The 20,389-nt window shown below is 49.8% G+C and overlaps 2 protein-coding genes across 3 annotated transcripts; one reads left to right on the plus strand and one right to left on the minus strand.

Moving 5' to 3' along the window:
* Positions 1 to 1,997: 1,997 nt before the first annotated feature.
* Positions 1,998 to 14,865, plus strand: Kat8 (lysine acetyltransferase 8). 2 transcript variants are annotated; one of them, XM_050165991.1, is made up of 11 exons: positions 1,998 to 2,234; positions 4,045 to 4,119; positions 4,195 to 4,370; positions 9,219 to 9,272; positions 9,351 to 9,515; positions 10,966 to 11,055; positions 13,495 to 13,635; positions 13,726 to 13,819; positions 13,929 to 14,079; positions 14,195 to 14,349; positions 14,667 to 14,865. In XM_050165991.1, exons 1-11 carry the CDS (start codon positions 2,024 to 2,026, stop codon positions 14,729 to 14,731), a joined length of 1,377 nt encoding a protein of 458 aa, XP_050021948.1. In that variant the 5' UTR covers positions 1,998 to 2,023; the 3' UTR covers positions 14,732 to 14,865. The 2 variants fall into 2 exon arrangements, with proteins under 2 accessions (XP_050021948.1, XP_050021950.1); XM_050165993.1 differs by lacking the exons at positions 1,998 to 2,234; positions 4,045 to 4,119; positions 4,195 to 4,370 and adding an exon at positions 5,330 to 7,709.
* Positions 14,866 to 14,909: 44 nt separating this feature from the next.
* On the minus strand, positions 14,910 to 19,409 carry Prss8 (serine protease 8). The gene is made up of 6 exons (XM_050165994.1): positions 18,995 to 19,409; positions 18,738 to 18,755; positions 16,977 to 17,139; positions 16,143 to 16,414; positions 15,891 to 16,057; positions 14,910 to 15,764 (listed from the first exon to the last, which is right to left on the minus strand). The coding sequence occupies exons 1-6, from the start codon at positions 19,062 to 19,064 to the stop codon at positions 15,438 to 15,440; spliced, it is 1,017 nt and encodes a 338-aa protein (XP_050021951.1). The 5' UTR covers positions 19,065 to 19,409; the 3' UTR covers positions 14,910 to 15,437.
* Between the last annotated feature and the right edge of the window lie 980 nt (positions 19,410 to 20,389).

Consider the following 20,389-nt stretch of genomic DNA (forward strand, 5'->3'; position numbering starts at 1 on the left):
CTCGTCTCTTTTTTTCCTTCCATTTATTCTCTCTACCCACCAGCCCCACCTATGCTTTCTCCTGCCTAGCTATTGGCTGTTCAGCTCTTTATTAGACCAATCAGGTGTTTTAGATTGGCAAAATAACACTTTACAGAGTTAAACAAATGCCACATAAAAGAAAACAGCACATCTTTGCATCATTAGACAAATATTTCACAGCATAAACAAATGTAACACATCTTAAACTAATATTCCATGACAGGGTTGGAATGGGAGAAGGTATCTCTTTGACTTGTCTGTCTTAGGATGTCAGATACCTGGCACTGTCTATCCTGACCAGCAGCCAAACAACCAGTCTTTCCTAGTGCCTTCTCCCGTCTCTCCTATGTGTCTGCCTGTGGGTGTATGCATGGTACTGCAGGTGCCTGTGGAGTCAGAGAAAGCGTAGGCTGCCCTGGGAGCTAGAGTTCCAGGTGGTGTTTAGCTGCCTGTGGAAAAGAGCAGTACATGCTCCTAACTGATGAGCCAGCTCTCCAGCTCCCCCTCCCCACAAAAAAGATTTTATTCCCCATGCCATGTCACGTCTCATAGAGATCCAGTGGCCAAATACTTCTTTTTTTGGAATTTTTTTTTTTTTGGTTTTTCAAGACAGGGTTTCTCCGTAGCTTTAGAGCCTGTCCTGGCACTAGCTCTTGTAGACCAGGCTGGCCTCGAACTCACAGAGATCCACCTGCCTCTGCCTCCCGAGTGCTGGGATTAAAGGCATGTGCCATGATAGCTCAGTGAGATATTTATCGGGACATAGTTTCTGGATCCCGACCTCAAGGTGCATCTCTCGTAACAACTGTTGTGAAGACCGATAACCAAATTATGAGTTAGAGACCTTTCAGAGAATGTCTAAACAAGAGGCTTACGAAGTTCCTGCTCTGCTTTGCACTGTGCTATGAGCTGTTGGAGAAGTCCGCAGCAGTGCTGGGCATACTCACCATGCCGTGGGAGCTAGTTCGTCCAAACGACTGGGGTGAGAAAAGGATCTTTATTCCAGTTAGCCAGCTGGTGAGAAGTTGTTTGACTTGAATGTGGTCATATGGTTTAGATAACCTATGACTTGACCATACGTACATGTGGTTTAATCTTCACTGAACCTGTGAATTTGGGGCACTTCTTAGAAAAGGGCCACTACTCAAGATTCCTCAGCCACTGCCAAAATAGCTCTTTACTGCATCTGCCCAGCCCCTCACCCCTTTTTTTAAGAGGTGCCATTCTGGCTGGAGATGTAGTTCAGTAGCAATGTTTGCCTAGCACTGATGAAACCTTAGGGTACAATCCGTACCAGTGTATGAACCTGGTGTGGTAGCACACATCCTAACCTAAATATTTGGGAGGATATAAAAAGAGACCTCAAGACACCTCTGGAGACATTACAGGTTTGAGCCCTGTTGGAACTAATGTGATTAAAAAAAAAAAAAAAGGTTTATTCTCTGAAGGTAGTTTATTTGGCATACTCGTTCTTTCCCTGTCTCAACAGTTTTTACTCCCATCGTAAATGAGAGGCAGGTGGATCTCTGAGTTCGAGGCCAGCCTGGTCTACAAAGACAGGACTACACAGAGAAATTCTGTCTCAAAAACACAAACCAAAAGCAAAAAGATAAACAAACTCAACCAAATTTAGATTGAGTCCGGGCGTGGAGGCGCACGTCTTTAAACTCAGCACTCGAGTAGACAGGAGGATCTCTTGTGAATTCAAGGCTGGCCTGGTCTATATACCGAGTTTCAAGTCAGGACTATAAAATGAGACCGGCTCAAAAAAATAAAGAAAAAAAATCAGATTGGACGGTCTCTAGAGTGTAACTACCGATAGCTTCACAGGGTTCCCACGACGAAACAAAAACCACATTACAACAGTCTCCAACGCTGAGACTCCGCCCCCCCCCCCCCCCCCCCCCCCCCCCCCCCCACAACCCCCCCCCCCCCCCCCCCCGCTGACCCGGAACTAAAAAGCTCCCGTCTCGCCAGTCTCAGCATCACTTCCGATACCGCAATGGCGGCACAGGGAGCAACAGCTGCGGTAGCTGCAACGACTTCAGGAATTGTGGGGGAGGGCGAGTCCGGGCCCGGGGAAAATGCAGCAGTCGAGGGGCCTGCGCGGTCCCCGGGCCGCGTCTCTCCGCCGACCCCGGCGCGTGGCGAGCCAGAAGTCACCGTGGAAATCGGAGAAACGTACCTGTGCCGGCGGCCCGATAGCACCTGGCGTGAGGGCGGGGTTCCAAGGCCTAGAGGCGGGGTCTAGGGATGGGCGGGGCTTACGGATGGGTGCGCCGTAGGGCGGGGTTTGGGGGCTGGGCGTCCCGGGGTGAGGGTGGTTATTCAGGTAAGGCTTCGGGAGGCTGAAATCAGGGATCATGCTTTCTCACGTAAAGCCACCAGCGAGGTGAGCACGTTGTAAGCCTGCGAGCACTCACTCTTGCCTGATTTCGAACTTCTTTTTTCTCGCTCTGTTCCTTCACTGGCTTTTGTTTTGTTTTTGTCTGTCTTTACATTTCTCTCGTCCTCTAGGTCGCGAGCAAAGAGGATGCCCAGTTCATAAAAACACGTTTCCCTTTTACTTAGGTTTCTTTTTCTTCCCTCTTCAAAATAAACCCCAAGCTAAGATGACTCAGCAGGTAAAGGTGTTCGCCACCAATTGTGACCCGTCTGAGTTCTATTCCCGGGACCCATATAGTGGAAGGAGACAGTGATCTCACTGGTTGTCCTCTGACCTTCACGTTGAGGCTCTCCTCCACCCCCCCAATCAGATAAATAAATGTGGTTTTAAAACTAGAATAAAGTGGGGGCATGGTAGGCACACCTTTAATCCCAGCGCTGGGAAGGCGCATCTGTGAGTTCGAGGGCAGCCTGGCTTGCATAGTGAGTTTCAGGAGATCCAGGACCCTGTTTCAAAAACAAAACAAAACTCCTTAAACTAACACTTGCATGTCTGAGAACTCTCCACAGTTTCTTTAGACAGGGTTTCTCTGTGTAGCCTTGGCTGCCCTGGAACTTGCTTTGTAAACCAGGCTGGCCTCGAACTCACAGAGATCCACTTGTCTCAAGTGGCCAGCTGATCTCCCTGGTTTCTAGGCACTCTTTTTTTTTTTTTTTTAAATATTTATTTATTCATTGATTATGTATACAATATTCTGTCTGCAGGCCAGAAGAGGGCACCAGACCTCATTACAGATGGTTGTGAGCCACCATGTGGTTGCTGGGATTTGAACTCAGGACCTTTGGAAGAACAGGCAATGCTCTTAACCGCTGAGCCATCTCTCCAGCCCCCTCTAGGCACTCTTAGTAAAGGCCATTGGCTCTCCGAAGACTGCCTTTATAAACCTTGGGTCGCTGGTGGACCCATTTCTTCTCGGAATGTGGTAACCTTTCTCGTGTTTGCACTTAACTTATCTCTTTATCTCCCGTGGTAATCCCATTCTTGACCCCTCAGGCAAGGTTAATTGCTTGTAAGTTCTGTGATAGTTTTTTTTTTTTTTTTTGCCGCAGCCATAATATATGTAACATGTTAGACTTGTCTGCTTTCCTCTGTTAAATGGGAACCTGCTAGAGAGCAGGTGCACGTGTGACTCATTATTGTATCTGCCTTCTGTGTCCAGCAATAGCACCATAGAAGACCAGACTAACGCTAGTTTCTAGACAGATCTGCTAGGTATCCACCACTATACTAAACGTTTTAAGCCATTCTTTTACCCTTCTAAGTAAGCACTATTCTTACTTTCCAGAGAAAGAAACTGAGGTTCAGAAAGTCAATATAATGTGGTCATACCTTCATTTGGGAAATGTGAGGGAAGCCAGCTCCCATGTCCCCCAATAAGTGAGTGACGACCACAATGAGCTTGGAGTCAAACACACTTAAACACCAGGTTTTCTCGGTTTGCCTCACCCTGCTCCCCAGAAACCAAAGTCCTGACCCAGCCCACCTTATAGTTAGTGTGAGTAAGTGCTCTAGCAGACGTGGACGGGTGAATCTGGACATTATCCCTCAGTGCATCAGATCCCATTTTTTCTTTCCAGATTCAGCAGAAGTGATCCAGTCTAGAGTGAATGACCAGGAGGGCCGAGAAGAATTCTATGTACACTATGTGGGCTGTGAGTGTTTGGGGCCACTGGGCCTGGGTGGAAGGAAAAGGTAGCAGGTCAGTCCCTCATGGTCCATCTTAACAGTTAACAGGCGACTGGACGAATGGGTGGACAAGAACCGACTAGCACTGACCAAGACAGTGAAGGATGCCGTGCAAAAGAACTCTGAGAAATACCTGAGCGAGCTGGCGGAGCAGCCTGAGCGCAAGATCACGCGAAACCAAAAACGAAAGCATGATGAGATCAACCATGTGCAGAAGGTCCTGGCCCTTTCCCTCCTCTAGGGCCCCCGTATAAAACCATAGCTCCTCCCACTTGAGGTCTTGTAATGTGCCAGGGATTTTATCATTTATTCTTCATTTGTAAAACACCTCAGCATATAGAGAGAAGAGACTTGCCGTCTTACAGGAGGAAATAGTACAGTTAGGACTGGGACTCTGGAACTTGGAGTCCAGAGGAAAGGAAAACAAAACAAAATGACATCAGTAACTTGGTTTTCCAGCACCATGCTGAGTGCTGTAAAAACTCATCAGATCCTCCCCAGTAGTCCATCACCACAGGGAAAATCTGTTCTTTTTGTACATGAGGCAGTAGGCTCAGAGAAGTTCACGTGTCATAATTAGACAGCTGGTTAAAAGGTAGGCAGGAGTTAGGCAACCCATTAGTTAGTGGTCTGTGAGCCGCAATACTAGGTTAGACAGATTTCATTCCCTCCTGTCACTGGCATTGCAGACTGGCCTTTTGTTGATCGTCGTTCTTTGTTTACAGAGGGAGCACAGGTAGGTTTAGAACTCTCACTAGAGGACTGCAGAAATGGTTCAGCGGTTAAGAGCACTGGCTGTGGTGAGCAGTGGTGGCGCACGCCTTTAATCCCAGCTAGGCAGAGACAGGTGGATCTCTGTGAGTTCAAGGCCAACCTGGTCTACAGAGCTAGTTCCAAGACAGGCTCCAAAGCCACAGAGAAACCCTATCTCGAAAAACCAAAAAAGCACTGAATATTCTTCCAAAGTACCTGGTTCAATTCCCAGTACCCACATGGCAGTTCACAACTGTCTATAACTCCAGTTCCAGAGAATATGGCATCCTCAGATATACATTCAGGCAAAACTCTAATATATATACATAAAAAATAAATCTTAAAAAAAAGCCGGGGGGGGGGGGGGGGGGGGAGGCAGAGGCGGGCGGATCTTTGTGAGTTCAAGGCCAGCCTGCTCTACAGAGAGAGCAAGTTCCAGGACAGGCTCCAAAGCTACACAGAGAAACCCTGTCTCAAAAAAAAAAGGGGGGGGGATTTCATTAGGAAGTACAGCCAGCCCCAACCATGGTTTTGATACATTCAACAAATGTATCCGAAACCAAGATTCTTCTTTTAAAAAGACTATACATATGTACCTATATATAAATAGATTTAAATATAAATATAAAATTAAATATGTGCTTTTTTTTTCCCTGTTGTGGGTGTGGATTGGGGTATGTGTGCTGTGATTTGAGAATGTAGAGGCTGGAGAGCAAGTCCTCTCCTACCTTGAAGTAGATTCCGGGGCTCAAGCCTAGGTCTCTAGGCTCACACTGCTCACACCAGCACTCGCTGAGCCATCTCAATGGCCCTCTTTGTAGCCAGGGGGCCTGACTTCCTACATAGCCAAGGCTGCTCTTGACCTGATTCTCCTGTGCCTGCCTCCCTAGTGCTAGGCTTGCAGGTGAGTGATCACGCCTGGCTCTCTTAGTCTTGGGTCTGAGTAGCCCAGGCTGGCCTTGACTGTTCCTGGGGGATTGTGTTCCTCCCATTCTGAAGCTCCTTTTCTTTTTCTGTTCCTCTTCCTTTCTGTTTTTAAGTTTGACAGTTGTATTGGAGTTTAAAAGAAAGCCCCGAAGGCAGGCAGAGTGTAAAGTTTAGGAAAACAATCTGTGCCTTTAAAAGTGGCACAGAGGTCAGATACGTGGTGGATTGTCAGCTACTTGGCAGGGAGCCAAGTTTTAGAGGCTTTAGAGACGTAAGGAAGCTCACAGTATTGGGGAGAAACCCAAATTGTTAAGGAAAGTATGTTTAGAGAAAAGACAGAGGAAAGAAAGCCAAGGAAAAGTTACATTTTTCTGACTAATTCAGTCCTGCATCAATGTCAGAGCCAAGGCCGAGTAGCAGCCGTGAGCCGGGTCAGTTCTGCCTTTCCTGTTCTTGGTGAGCACAATGCAGCCACGCTTTCCTCACTGTGGACTTTTGGTGTGGTTACACTTCTGTAAAAGTTTTTTAGATTTATGGGTGTGAATGTTGCCTGCATGTGTGGCACATGTATGCCCAGTGCCCACAGAGTTCAGAAGAGGGCATTGATTCCCTAGAGTTGCAGTTACAAGTGGCTGTGGGCCACCATGTGTGTGCTGGGAACCGAACCCAGATCTTCCACAAGAGCAGCAAATACTCCTAACTTCTCAGCCATTTCTCCATCACTTTAAATTTTTTTTAGTAGAAGAAAAAATAGGATAATATAAACAATATCAGTGTTTTCCACGTTCTTAGAGGTAAGTATTATTTTGAGGTAACTCTGTTTCACTTGTAATCCATGCATGTATATCTACACGGACATTTCAGTTGGGTGCAGTGCCAGCTCTGCTTTTAGTACTCTGAGGTTAGAAAGGCTTTCCAGGTCTAGGGTGTCACTGTCTATGGGCTGCTGCTAGCCGGGACAGTAGCAACCTTCCAGTCACCTGTGCTCTGCAGTACTGGTTTGTACATGTCCAGTTTGACTAGAGTTTGGTGGGGCGGGGGAGGTTGATACAGGGTTTCTCTGTGTAACAGCTCTGTAAAAAATTTTTTTAATTTGTTTTTTCATTACATATATAGTGTTCTGCCTTCAAGCGTGCCTGCATGCCAGAAGAGGGCACCAGATCTCATTTACAGATGGTTGTGAGCCACCATGTGGTTGCTGGGAATTGAACTCAGGACCTCTGGGAGAGAGCAGCCAGTGCTCTTAACCTCTGAGCCATCTCTCTAGCGCCCTAGAACTTTTTTTTTTTTTTTTTGTCATGACTTTGTGTTTAAATAGCAGTTGTGATTCGTGGTTGTTTTCTCGGACCTCATAAGTTTAGAAGATGGTCGTCTGAGTAGAATAGTGGACCTCACAGGTTTAGAAGATGGTCTTCTGAGTAGAATAGTGGCTCAGTTAGCAGGTAGATAATGGGGCTGAGTCATTGAGGATGAGTGATAAAACTGTCACCAGGTTCCTTAGAATCAACCCTGATTGGGGACTTTTGTCTGTTGATTGGTTGGGGCTTTTTGGGGCATGATCTCAAACTTAATATATAGCCAAGGATGACCTTGAGCTGATCCCCACGCCCTCACCTCTAAAGTGCTGAGACACAGGTGTGTACCACCGCGTCCTGTTCTAATTATTGTTTAATTCTAAATAAACTGCAACGTTTAAGAAAAATAGTGGTTTTGTAATTCTTTAATGTATTTGCAGAAAAAAATTGTGCTTTGTGAAAATTGAGACATGAAGTTTAAAGAGGCGTTTGAGGAGAAAATCTTTGTTCCTTTTGATTTTCCTATCTTTGTTGGAATTGGGCAGACCAAGGCTGCCGAGCTACCAGTTCTGTGACCTTAGGCAAGTGACTTTGCTTCTTTGTACCTTAGTTTCCTCTTTTGTATGGTGAGAATGACAGCACTCTAGTTTCAAAGACTCAGTATAAAAGCTAAATGAAATAATATCTATAGTATCTATAGAATGCTTGGCAGCTGCAGGTACCCACAGGCAAGGGACCTTATTCTGGTCTGTTTACTACTCTCTAAAATTGCTAAAAAGTTCTCTGTCAAGGCCAGGTGTGGTGGTGCTCACCTGTAGTCACAGCACTGGGGTCCTGAGGTGTGAAGGATTGATCGGCTGGGATAAGAATTTCCTGTAAGCTTGGAGTTCAAGGCTAGTCTACCATGTGCTGTGCAGAATGAGACCCTATCTCAAAAACAACATAATTAACAACACAATAAAGAAGTAAATATAAGAAATATAAAAATTCCTGGAAGATGCTTGGGAAGGATGTTGGGAATGACAGGAAAAAGCAAAAGTAATTATCCATGATAGCTCCCAGAGCCCTGTCACAGACTCCCCTGACCTGTGCTCTGCCGCGGTGAGGGAGCATCTAGAGCATGACGACAGGGACGGGCATGCTCACGTGGAAGTAACTGTAAAGGTTGAAGACTGGAAGAAAGGTTTTGAAAGCTGTGGGTTTGAGAGGCAGAGATGTAGCAAGGAACCACAGGTAGTGGTCCAGACCTAAAGTAGCAGCGAGTGTTTCGAGTGGGTCAGAGAGAAGTTCCACCGGAACTGGTTCCAGAGATGCCATGGACATGAGAGTTGGCATCCGTTCAGTTGGCCAGTGACAGTGATGTTTAAGAGAGGGCCCAGAAGAAAGAGTCCTACAAGTCCTTTCTGGACACCTACTGTCTGACAGGGCAACCTCACATAGTATTCTCAGAAACTGCTGAGGTCTGCTGTTCAGGAGGGAGACTCCAGCCAGCAGTGGGTCTTGCTCTGGACATGAATGACCCAGTGTACAGTTGAAGCTTTTTGTTTGTTTATTTTTTGAGACAATGTTTCTCTGTGTATCCCTGACTGTCCTGGAACTCAGTGTAGAACAGGCTGACCTCAAACTCAGCAATCTGTTTGTCTCTGCCTTTTGAGTGCTGGGATTTAAAAAGGTGTGTCACTACACCCTACATCAATCTGGTTTTTGTTGTTTGTTTTCACACGGGGTCCAACGTAGTCCAGGCTCGCTTCATACTTGTTGACCTAGGCCCGCCCCCCTTTTTCCTAGGTGCTGGGTTTAAAGGCGAGTGCCACTACTGTCACCAAAGCTCTTGACCTAAGCACAGACCAGGCCTCACCCTAGGCCCTGCTTACATGTAGCTCAAGGTCCAGACTGAGGCATCTGGACATGTGAGTCAGTAAGCAGATGGGCGCTAAGAAGAGCCAGCCTCCCAACCGAGTAGACCAAATGAGGTGTTGACATGATTATTGTTACTGCAGTTATTATAGACGACAGTAGATGAGCACTGAGTTCTAGGGTGGGGGGACAGTCTAACCATGTCTGTTCATCTCTGTGCACTTCTTGCCCAGACCTATGCAGAGATGGACCCCACCACAGCAGCCTTGGAAAAGGAACATGAGGCGGTAAGAATGTGCAGGGTTTGGGGAGCAGCTGGGATACTCCTGCCCTCCTCGTTCCTGCTGAGCTCCCCCTGTCTGCAGATCACCAAAGTGAAGTATGTAGACAAGATCCACATTGGGAACTACGAGATCGATGCCTGGTACTTCTCACCCTTCCCAGAAGACTACGGGAAGCAGCCCAAGCTTTGGCTCTGCGAGTACTGCCTCAAGTACATGAAGTACGAGAAGAGCTACCGCTTCCACCTGGTGAGGCTGGGCCTGCCATGCCTGGGCATGAGTCCAGAGAAGTTGGGGAAAAACTGCCCAGGAGACTAGAGACCTGGATTCCTCTGGGTGTGACGATATTAACTAGATCTCTATGGAGATCCGAAGTTCAGGGCCATCCCCAGCTACATAGTGAGTTCTAGCCTGGCTTGGACTCCACAAAGGAAGGAAACGCAGGATTTTGGAGAGATAGCTCAGGAGTTGAAAACATTGTATTCTCTTGCAGACAACCCAGGTTTCCAGCACTGTAGTATGAGGAGGGAGTGGCCACATCCCACCACCCGGCTAGCTTAACCCCCGAAATAACCACACAGAAATTGTATTAATTAAATTACTGCCTGGCCCCTTAGCTCTAGCCTCTTATTGGCTAACGCTCACATCTCGATTAACCCATTTCTATTAAATCTGTGTGTCACCACGTGACTGTGGCTTACCAGCAAGATTCTAACCTACATCTGTCTCATGCTGGAGATTCATGGCGTCTGTCATACTGCCCTTCTTCCCAGCATTTTGTTCTGTCTACTCTGCCCACCTAAGTGCTGCTCTATCAAAAGGCCAAGGCGATTTCTTTATTCAACCAATGAAAGCAACACATAGACAGAAGAATCTCCTACATCACAGCACCCATGTCAGCTGCCTGTAACTCCAGTTCCAAATCTTCAGCCCTCTTCTTGTCTCTGCAGGAACTTGCATTCAATTACACACACCCACAAACATGAATACATGCATACACACCATAGATATATGTATTTTGTTTGTTGTTGTAGGCTGACCTTTAAACTCACAGACATCTACCTGCCTTTGCCTCCACCTTCGGAGTGCTGGAACTAAAGATGTTGTAACACCATGCCCAGCTAAAAAATAAAAATAAAAAAGTTTGTTTAAAGAAAGACAGGAAAGAAGAAACAAAAGACAGCTTTTCTACTACTGGGAGGGTAGCTTTGGTCAGCTCACTGCCACTCTTCAGACCTCAGTTTCCTCTTCTACAGAATGGGGATCAAACTATTCAAGTTCCTTGCCCTTACTAAAACCTGGTGTTGGGCTCCTCAAGGCAAAAGAGGCACAAATCCAGCTGAGCAATGTCAGCTGGTAGAAAGAAATGCAGTACTACAGCTGGCAGGAAGGGGGTGTTTTTCACCAGCACAGCAGGACGTCTCCCTAAGCAGGACCTGAGGCAAATATAGAAGGTTTAGGAAAAGAGGTGTCGTGTCCAGACCCAAGATCAGTCAATTGTGATACTTTGCAGTTATTAGCCTCTTTGTGCCTTAGTTATTCCTAAATTCCTTAGTTAGATCCTGTTCTGACGAGGAAATGAGGGTTACTGGATAGAAAGCATTGAACATAGATAAGGCCTGCACATGGCAAAGCCAAGAGGCAGGGGACGGCTCTTAGAAGAAAGGTCTGAAGCTTGTTCTCTCTCCCGGCTCTCCAGGGCCAGTGTCAGTGGCGGCAGCCCCCAGGGAAGGAGATCTACCGCAAAAGCAACATCTCTGTGTATGAAGTGGATGGCAAAGACCACAAGGTGAGCTGGTAGCCCAGGGCTTGTGGGAAACTGGCTATCTGTCTCCTGGGTAATTTTTTGTTTTTGTTTTTGCTTTTTGAGACAGGGTTTCTCTGTAGCTTTGGAGCCTGTATTGGAACTAGGTCTTGTAGACCAGGCTGTGCTGGAACTCACAGAGATCCTCCTGCCTCTGCATACCAAGTGCTGGGATTAAAGGTGTGCACCACCACTGCCCAGCCAAATAATTGGTACCACTCTCGTTCTCTTGGTCCCCCTGGATTAGCACAGGCTGAGCGTTCTGTTTATTTGTTTATTGGGTTTGGTTTTGGTTTTTCTCTGTGTAACAAACCTGACTGTCCTGGAACTCGCTTTGTAGACCAGGCTGGCCTCAAACTCACAGAGATCCACCTGCCTCTGCCTCCTGAGTGCTGGGATTAAAGGCGAAGGCCACCACAGCCCGGCTTCCTGGGTAATTCTTACCTATCCCCTCTACCAGGCAGAGGTCAGCCTTCAGTGGGTATCTATATCTACTCTTGACCAAGTGAGGTCTCATGTCACTTGGTGCTTGGCCTGTGTTAGTGTATAGTGAACACGGCCAGGTCTCCCCTCTGTTTCTGGGGGCTCCTTTTCAGACAGGGTGGTTCTGGTCTGGGTAGTTATGGAGAACTGTCTTGCCTAAGGCTGCTCTTAACCAGCTTCCTTTTTTCCTGGAAGGGGAAGCATTGTTGTCAGAGATTTCACAGGCTGAGCTCCTGCTTCTCAGAGGAGTGAGTGACTCCAATGGGAGCGGATGGACTTTGGTGTTCTGTCTCTGTCTTCCCTGTCTGCTGGGTCTGACAGGTCTCTAGCAGTGTTCTGGTCTCCCCTGAAGGGCTGTGTAGTACAAGATGAAGAGGGCAGGCTTCTTAGATCACCATGTCACTTCCTGGCTAGCCTCAGACAAGTGACCTAACTTTGTTTTGTTCCTGTTTCCGCATCCATAAGATAAGAGTCATAATTATTTACCTCATCTGTTTGGTGGAACAGATGAGACCACAAATGTCAAACGTCAGCTATGTAGCACGTGCCTGGCATCTAGTAGGCTGTTAGTAAACATGGCCTTCGTTGTTATTGGAGACCTGCTGGGGCAATACCGAGCCTGCTCCCTGCCAGCTACTCGGACTTCCTTTAGCTTGAACTGGTGGAATAACAGCAGTGGCCTCCAGTGGCAATGGAGTGGGGCTGGGGGTGGTGTTTGCCAGCTCCACCTTGTGCCTGCTCTGACTCCTGAGTCACCTCAGACTAGCTGTGCTGGGCTCACACAGTCTTAGACTAGGTCGGAGTGCAGAAGCAGTGTGAAAACAGACACCCAGTGTATGGTGACGCGCACCTATAATCTTAGCACCCAGGAGGCTGGGCACCCTGGGCTGTAGCTGTCTGAACCCTGTCTCAGAGTGAAAGGGCGGGGTGTGATGGCACGCGCCTTCAATCCTGGCACTCCTGGAAGCAAAGGCAGGCAGATCGCTGAGAGTTCAAGGCCAGTGTGAAAAAAAGAAAACAAAACCAGAAACACTTGAAATCTATACTAAGAAGGCAGCTGCAAGGCACTGTTGTCTGTCCTAATGCTGGCCTAGGCAGGTCTCTGTTTGTATCAGTTAGACAGGGCCCAGCAGCTGTCCAGGCGAGCAGACAACTCAGGGTTCGGGGCTGGCTGCAGGCCTCTTGAGTTGGCAGTTACCAGCTTCTGCTTAGCAGCTTTGTATTGACTGCTGCAGGCCGTGAGTGGGACAGAGTTTCTGCCCCGCATCCACCAGCCGTGGAACCTAAGGCACTCTTCTTTCTGGGCCTCAGTTTCCTGTGCTGAAAGCTAATGTCTGTAAAGATTGAAGCTGACTGCACATGTAAAACCCTACCTTTTATTTGGCCCTCAAAAGTGGTCAGATGGCTTGACAGGTAAACGTGCTGGCCGTGCAAGCCTGACAGCCTGAATTTATCCTGGAACCCACAGTGGAAAGTTGCTCTCTGACCTTCTTTACATGTGCAACTTAATATTTTAAAAAGTGTCAGATAGTTGGGCATGATGGTACATGCCTTTAGTTCCAGAACTCAGGAGGCAGAAGCAGGCAGATCTCTTTATGTTTGAGGCCAGCATGTCTGCAAAATAAATTCCAAGCCAGCCAGGACTACATAGTGAGACCCTGTTCCAAACACAAACAACTAATAAAGGAAGCTGTGAACAGCCCAGCTCTCCTGTTACCGTTAGTGTGAATGGACTTCACTTTGGGCCTCCTTCCTGTCCGCCTTACTGACAGGAAGACTCCTTTCTGCTCTGAATTCTGTCCGTGGATGCGCTCACTCCTGCTACCTGCCTGGCTCCTCTGTGCAGCCTGGCTCTTTAGAGAACTGCAGAGGCTTCTGGTCCCCAGACCGAGCGGAGGTGTTGTACTGTTTGCTTAGCATGTCTCTATCTCTTATCCCTAGATATATTGTCAGAACCTGTGTCTGCTGGCCAAGCTTTTCCTGGACCACAAGACCTTGTATTTTGATGTGGAGCCCTTTGTCTTTTACATTCTGACAGAAGTAGATAGGCAAGGGGCCCACATTGTCGGCTACTTTTCTAAGGTACTAGATTGGGGAGACTGGGAAGAGGGTGTTATAAACTAGAATGAAGGCTGGAAACCCCAAAGGACCCGAGTACCCCATACTCCACAGGAGAAGGAATCCCCAGATGGAAACAATGTGGCCTGCATCCTGACACTGCCCCCCTACCAGCGACGTGGCTATGGAAAGTTTCTCATTGCGTTCAGTGAGTAGCTGCTGCCATCCAGGAAGTGGGTGCTATACTTGGGAATGATGAGGTGGGGGGGGAGTGGGGAGAAGCTGGATCTTGAAGGTTTTCTTTCTGTCACTGCCAGGTTATGAGCTCTCCAAGCTGGAGAGTACTGTAGGCTCTCCAGAGAAGCCACTGAGTGACCTGGGCAAACTCAGCTACCGAAGCTACTGGTCATGGGTCTTGCTGGAGATCCTACGAGACTTCCGGGGCACATTGTCTATCAAAGATCTTAGGTACTGTCCATCAAGGACCTTGTGAAAGATCATCTTGGAATCCTACAGGAATGGGCTCTCCTAAAATTGGTCATGGATCTTGTCTCCATGAACTGTGTTCCTTCTCTACATACAGCCAAATGACCAGCATCACCCAGAACGACATCATCAGCACCCTGCAGTCCCTCAACATGGTCAAGTACTGGAAGGGCCAGCATGTGATCTGTGTCACCCCTAAGCTGGTAGAAGAACACCTCAAAAGTGCCCAGTATAAGAAACCACCGATCACAGGTGTGTGGGGTGCTGCTGTGTGCATTTTGTGTCTGTGTTTGTGTGTGTGTGTGTACAGGTGTGTTTGGCAAGGTGGGATAAGAGTCAAGGCAGCCTTTTTTTTTTTTTCCTGTTACAAGATCCCAAACCAGTTTGGCCAGTTTCTAGGACTGCCACCTAGAGCAGGTTACTCATTCCTGAGATTCCCTCCCCTCCTCAGGACTGAGGTCACCCTTTTGTTCTTACCCTGAGAAGATGAAACCTGGCCTGGGCCCAGAAAGAGCAGCCAGGTGTGAACAGACTTGACCCACGGCCTCTTGTGCTCTTTTCTCCCACAGTGGACTCTGTCTGCCTCAAGTGGGCACCCCCGAAGCACAAACAAGTCAAGCTTTCCAAGAAGTGAGTGGGCTGTTCCCTGCTTTGGATCTGCGTTTCCTGTCGTTAACCTGTAAATATGTGTACGGACCTGTTTTGTGTCATTTTTTTTTTTAATAAAGTAAAGTCTGCTGGTGTGCTGGACTTTGGAGGTACAAAGGAGATGCTACAGGGTACTGTTCTTCATTTCATTTCAATACAGCCAGTTGTGTTCAAAACATTTACTCCTTGCTCCGCTTATCCCCTCACCCTGATCCAAACCCCAGCCAGCTCCGGTGGGGGCTCAGTCCTCCGGAGTCCAGGAGTTGGGCTCAAAGCAGGCTTGGCAGCCATTGGAGTAAGGCTGAGGTCTTCCCTGTCTGAAAGACAGACAAAGCCCAGGAGACAGGAAGAGGACGAAGTAATGGGCTCATCAGGCAGGATGAGTAGGGCCCTGAAGCCAGCCTTCTGCAGCAGTCAGCTAGGCACTGGCCTGTGTTCTAGACACAGGCTGAAGTCAGGGCTCGGTTTCCTATTGAGGCTTCTGGGAGCTCCATAGGAGCCTAACCAATAAACTGCAGATAATAGAGCTAGAATTTCTGGCCCATTCCACAGGCCGTAAACCTCTTGGCCCTAGATTATAACCCCGAAGAGCAGACAAAAGAATGGGCTCAAAGGTCAAGTTGATGCACTGCCCTCCTGAACAGGCACATGTCCTTAGGGATGCTGTTGGTCAGCTTTGAGGGGTAAGTAGCTTAATGTTCAAACCAAAGGCGGAAGAAGGAAGAGGCCAGGGCCAGGCCCAGTGGCAGGAAAAGCATGGGCTTTAGTCCCTGGGCTGGAGCTGAGTTGAAGGCAGCATGATGGTTGCAGAGGTGGCCATCTGGCTGGGACTCCTGAGTTTGGGGAACTATGCGAGGCTGGAGTTGTGCCACGTTGCGGTGGATCCAGGAGGCATAGGTAGAAGTCAGAGTATATACTCCAGGCCTGTTAGGGGCTCCACAGGCATCACCCCAGCTCACAATGCCTGCCAAATACCAGAGGCCTTCTATGGGACAAGAGAGTGGGCCTCCAGAGTCACCCTAAGGGAAAAAGAAGAGTTCTGTCAGGACATATCTCTGGTCAGCAGTCTTCCATGCCAGCTCCCCTCAGCCCTACATCTCTCAGGGTCTACTTGACCTCTCTGTTCCCTGGGCCCTTGCCCTTACCTGGCAAGCATCCTTGCCTCCCTTCACGTAGCCGGCACACAGCATGTCCTGCTGGATAGTGTGGGGCTCTTCAGGCACGGCATTGATGTTGTAGAGACAGCTGCAGGTCTCACGGCTGATCAGTGGGACCTCAAGCTGCTGCAGTGGCCTGGGCGTCTGTAGGCTCACTGTGGGGACAGAATGGCTATTCAGGGTCACCAGCCTCTACGGGCTTGCCTTCCCTATCTCTTAGCACCCAGTGCCCCACCTCACCTGAAGGGGCCACATGACCCCATCCTGTGACAGTACAATGGAGGCCATTGGGAAAGGAGGCATTGGCTGCAGGGAGGCAGATGGGTTTGACGTAGCGGGAGAAGCTGACAGGGCTGCTGAGGCGGATGAGTGCAATGTCGCCCTCAGAGCCCTCTTCACGGTAGCTTGGGTGGGAGATGATCTGCGCCACCATGCGGACCAAAGTGTCGTTGCTGTAGGCGTCCAGCTGGTGGGCTCCCAGCTTTACCTCATACTCTTTCTTGTCGTGTTCTCTGCAGGCAGAGAGGCAGGGGGTAGGACCTGAGAGACCTTCTATCCTGACCCCTGCTGCCTTACACTACCCTAGCTCACAATGCCTGCCAAATACCAGAGGCCTTCTACAGGACACTGGTACTGACCCTAACCTCTCACTTTTACCTCTGACTGGTTCCTCCTCCTCCTCCTCCTCCTCCTTCTTCTTCCTCTTCTTTTTTTTTTGATAAATATTATTTATCCCTGGCTGACCTGGAACTCCCAGAGATCCACCTGTCTCTGCCTCGCCTCTGCCTCCTGAGTGCTGGGATTTAAGGCAGCCAAGACTCTTGAAATCCACACCAGGAACTAGTCTGACACATGATCTAGACTGACCCATGGCATGCCTTTTTTTTTTTTTTTTAAATAGGGTCTAATGTAAACATGGTCCAGCTGGCCTTGAATTTACTATGTGGTAGCTGTCTGACCTTGAACTTCTGATTCTGGTTCCATCTCCCAAGTGTTGGGATTTCAGGCTTGTTACCCAAACACTGTTTCCCACCTACTTTTGACTCCCCCTCTGCCCCTCCACCGAGTTGGTACCTGGGGAAGCAGTGAGCCGCTGACACCACCCATTGATCCGACACGAGAGACCCGCCACACACGTGGACTCCGGAGTAGGTGATGCTGACCTGCCAGGGCCACTGGCCAGGTTTCGCATTGCTACCACCTGTGATGCGTGGCTGGACGACGGCACCACAGGAGGCTGCCCAGGGAAGAGGGGAGGGTGAAGACGGTCTTTCTGGGACTCCCACAGCAGCCCTTAGCTTGCCGCCCACCCCGCCGCCCCCCTTGCCCACCGCCCCTCCTCCCCTCCCCGCTGCCCACCCTGCCGCCCCACCACCCACTTCGCATTCAGCTACCTTCCCCACCCTATGGCTCAGCAGCTGTGAGAAGTCACTGCCTGGTGATGTCCTAGTCAAGTGTCGTGGCAGCCCCTTCCTCTCAAGCCTCCTTACACACCCGAATAGCTTTATAAACCACAAATTTGGCCAAGCCACAGTCTTGCTGAACTCTCTCATGGCTCCAACTGCCCTTAAGATCCATTCCAGCGGCTGGAGAGGTGGCTCAGCTGTTAGGAGCACTTGTTACTCTTGCAGAGGCCTAGGCTTGGCTTCCAGCAACCACATGGCAGCTCCCAACTCTCCTAAATTCTAGTTCCAGAGGATTTGATACCTTCTGACCTCCAAAGGCACCGGACACTCATGTGGCACACATGCATTCACACAGGCAAAATACTACATTTTAAAGAATTAAAGAAAAAAGGATAGATTCCAGATGCACATGGCGCTGTCCTCTGACTATTGCGCAGGACACTTCCTGTCACATACACTGAGCCATACATTGCTCACCTCTGGGTCCTCTGGATCCTTTTAATACCAGTCACTTTACTCTGTCTTTCCCACCCTTTCTCTGCCAGGTCAGAGAGCCTCCCTAAGTGCGCCCCCAGCGCCCCCCCCCAGCACACACAGACACACACGCGCGCGTGCACACACACACAGACACACACGCACGCGTGCACACACACACACACACACACAGCCTGTCACAGGTGCTGCTCTCAGCTTCTGGGGCCCTCTCTCCTGAACACTGTCCGGGCTGACAACTGTTCTCCTGCCTATGACTGTCGCAGCTGCACCGAGCTGACCTGTGCGTCGCCTAGGGACATCCCTCTTTCCACCCTATCCCCACGCAGAGCACACAGAGGTATGGATGTGGCTGAACACTGAAACCATTGGACTGTGGTGTGGACCCGCCGCCACTGAGCCAGCAGGGGAGAGGAGTTAAAACTGCCTTCCACATTTTCCCCAAGCAGAGAAAGCAACCGGCCAGACTCTTCCTCCATTCCCTCATAATCATCACAATAGCTGCTGCTTAGCCGCCGTGGCAAGTCTAGCCCCAAAGGGGCTTTCACTACCCAATCTCAGGGACTCCTCGCTACAGCCCTTGAAGAACGGAGCTGACCGACAGTTTTTCCAGGCAAAGAAACTGGAGCTTAGAACGTTAAGGAGACCAGGCTACTAAATAGTTAAGCTGGGACTCAAAACCAGTCCGCCTAGGAGTTTCCCTCGGAACCAGCCCAGGTACACACACGGAGAGTCAGACAACTCACCGCTTCTCCTCACCTCAGTTTCCTCATAAAACAAGAGCCATGATTCCATACTCACAGAGCAGTTGGGACACTTAGTGTGGCTAGGTGAGCAAGCTCAGCAGGGTGACAAGAGCTCCTAAAACCCACCGGGGGACTCCACACTGGCGTGCCCTCACTCACTGCCCTCCTCCCAGTTCCCCAGGAAGCCTCACCTTCGGTCCCGCCAGCTCCTGAGGGGAAAGAAAGAGGGAAGAGTAAACAGGGAGGCTTGAGAATTCCTGGACCCCTTAATACCAACCGCTCTCCCAGAGGGCAACTCCTGCTTAAGGGGCTGACAGGAGAAGATGGCCAAATGGTAGGCGCACAGAGATTCCTGAATCCAGGATAAGAGCTGAGCTCTCCACAGGGTTCTGCCTGCTCTCGCCAGTGCCCTTGCTCCAGCCCTCCCTCCCTGCTGACCCAGACTTACCCAATCCGAAAAGAAGCAGAATGCCCATGACTTCCAGCTGCCCAGGTCCCAGGCCCACCCTTAGGGCCATGGCCCAGGACGAGGGCCCCCCTAGGGGAGACTCTAGGTTAAAAAATGAAGGAATTGAAGGCTGGTTTCGAAGGCTGGATTTAGATGTGGGCTCAGAAGTGACGAATCCCACGATGAGAAGGTGAAGCAAGGGTGAACGGTGGGCTTCTTAGCAGGAAATGGCCACGGGTGAATGGAAGACACGCCTTTAGTCTGTGGACCTGTTCCGCCTAACGACCTGGCCACCACAGAGACCTCTCCAGGTACCTCGGCAGAAGGCAACTACCTGTGGGCTCCTCCCTAAGCCACGCCCTCCTGGCTGAAAGCAGTGGGCTTTTTTCCTACTTCTGACCTCTGCAGTCCTCAGTCTCCTTGGGTAGTGGGGGTGGTTCTGAGAGGAGGAAAACCGATCCCGGCCAGTTAGAAAGCAGTCTGGGGGGGCGGGGGCTGGGCTGAAAACCCTGAGTGCCAGCCAACCTGCCGGCCAACCATTGGTCCCAGATCTTCCTGGTCTCTCAGAACACCCACACCTACCCCTCACGCAGCAACCTGGCCCAGACCTTATTATTTTAGGGCCACCCCCACTGCCCTCTCTGTCCCTCCTTCCTCGGGCCAGGTATCTAAGACTGGGACATGGGGGATGCCCCAGGCCAGGGCCATTCCTGGCAGGCTGTCTCTGTGCAGCCTGCAGCCTTCTGGCAGGTGTTGAGCATGTCTGGCTGTTGACAATCATCCAACAAGTATTTGCTGAGTTCCTACCGTGGCCCCAGGCACAAGTGGCAAACTATACCATCCATGACCTCCTTGAGATTATGATGAAGTAGGGATGTCAGACTTGAATCAAAAGGGGATTGTTGAATAATTTCAAAGTAGGAGTTGTGATAGATAAAACAAGTGGGGACTCTTAATTGCACAGCAGCGGGGGGGGGGGGGGGGGGGGGGGGGGGGGGGGGGGGGGGGGCGGTTCTGGAGGAAGAATGCTAAGACCCGAATCCTAAGGGGGCTTGGAAAGAGACTAACACAACAGAGCTGGCAAACCTGGGCCAGGCCTGGTGGCAGCTGTCCTGTCCTGTCCCCCCCGCCAGAGGCAGGTGGATCTCTGTGATTTGAGGCCAGCCTGGTCTGCATAACAAGTTCCAGGACAGCCAGGATTACATAGAGAAACCCTCCCCCGCCACCCCCGCCAGAAAAAGAGATAAAGCTGGGGTGTGGTGAAGCAGGAGAACCCCTGTAGTGTAGGGTGTCGGTGCCCTTGCCGGTGCCGGGAAAGGGGCTGGGGAGATGGCTCAGTGGGTAAAGGACTTGGTGTGCCAGCTGAGCTTAGACCCTGAGCACCTGGGTGTGACG

This window comes from Alexandromys fortis, unplaced genomic scaffold, assembly GCF_014885135.2.
Source record: "Alexandromys fortis isolate MF-2015 unplaced genomic scaffold, M_Fortis_MF-2015_v1.1 scaffold_146, whole genome shotgun sequence".
Classification (NCBI taxonomy): domain Eukaryota; kingdom Metazoa; phylum Chordata; class Mammalia; order Rodentia; family Cricetidae; genus Alexandromys; species Alexandromys fortis.

Bases quoted from the DNA above. Each gene is read 5' to 3' on its own strand.
- Kat8 (XM_050165991.1), top strand. From the start codon at position 2,024: ATGGCGGCACAGGGAGCAACAGCTGCGGTAGCTGCAACGACTTCAGGA. The intron at 4,120-4,194 runs GTGAGTGTTTGG...CCATCTTAACAG, and splicing joins CTATGTACACTATGTGGGCT to TTAACAGGCGACTGGACGAA. The intron at 13,820-13,928 runs GTGAGTAGCTGC...TGTCACTGCCAG, and splicing joins AAAGTTTCTCATTGCGTTCA to GTTATGAGCTCTCCAAGCTG.
- Prss8 (XM_050165994.1), bottom strand. From the start codon at position 19,064: ATGGCCCTAAGGGTGGGCCTGGGACCTGGGCAGCTGGAAGTCATGGGC. The intron at 16,415-16,976 runs GTACCAACTCGG...CTCTGCCTGCAG, and splicing joins GCGGCTCACTGCTTCCCCAG to AGAACACGACAAGAAAGAGT. The intron at 15,765-15,890 runs GTAAGGGCAAGG...TTTTTCCCTTAG, and splicing joins GAGGCAAGGATGCTTGCCAG to GGTGACTCTGGAGGCCCACT.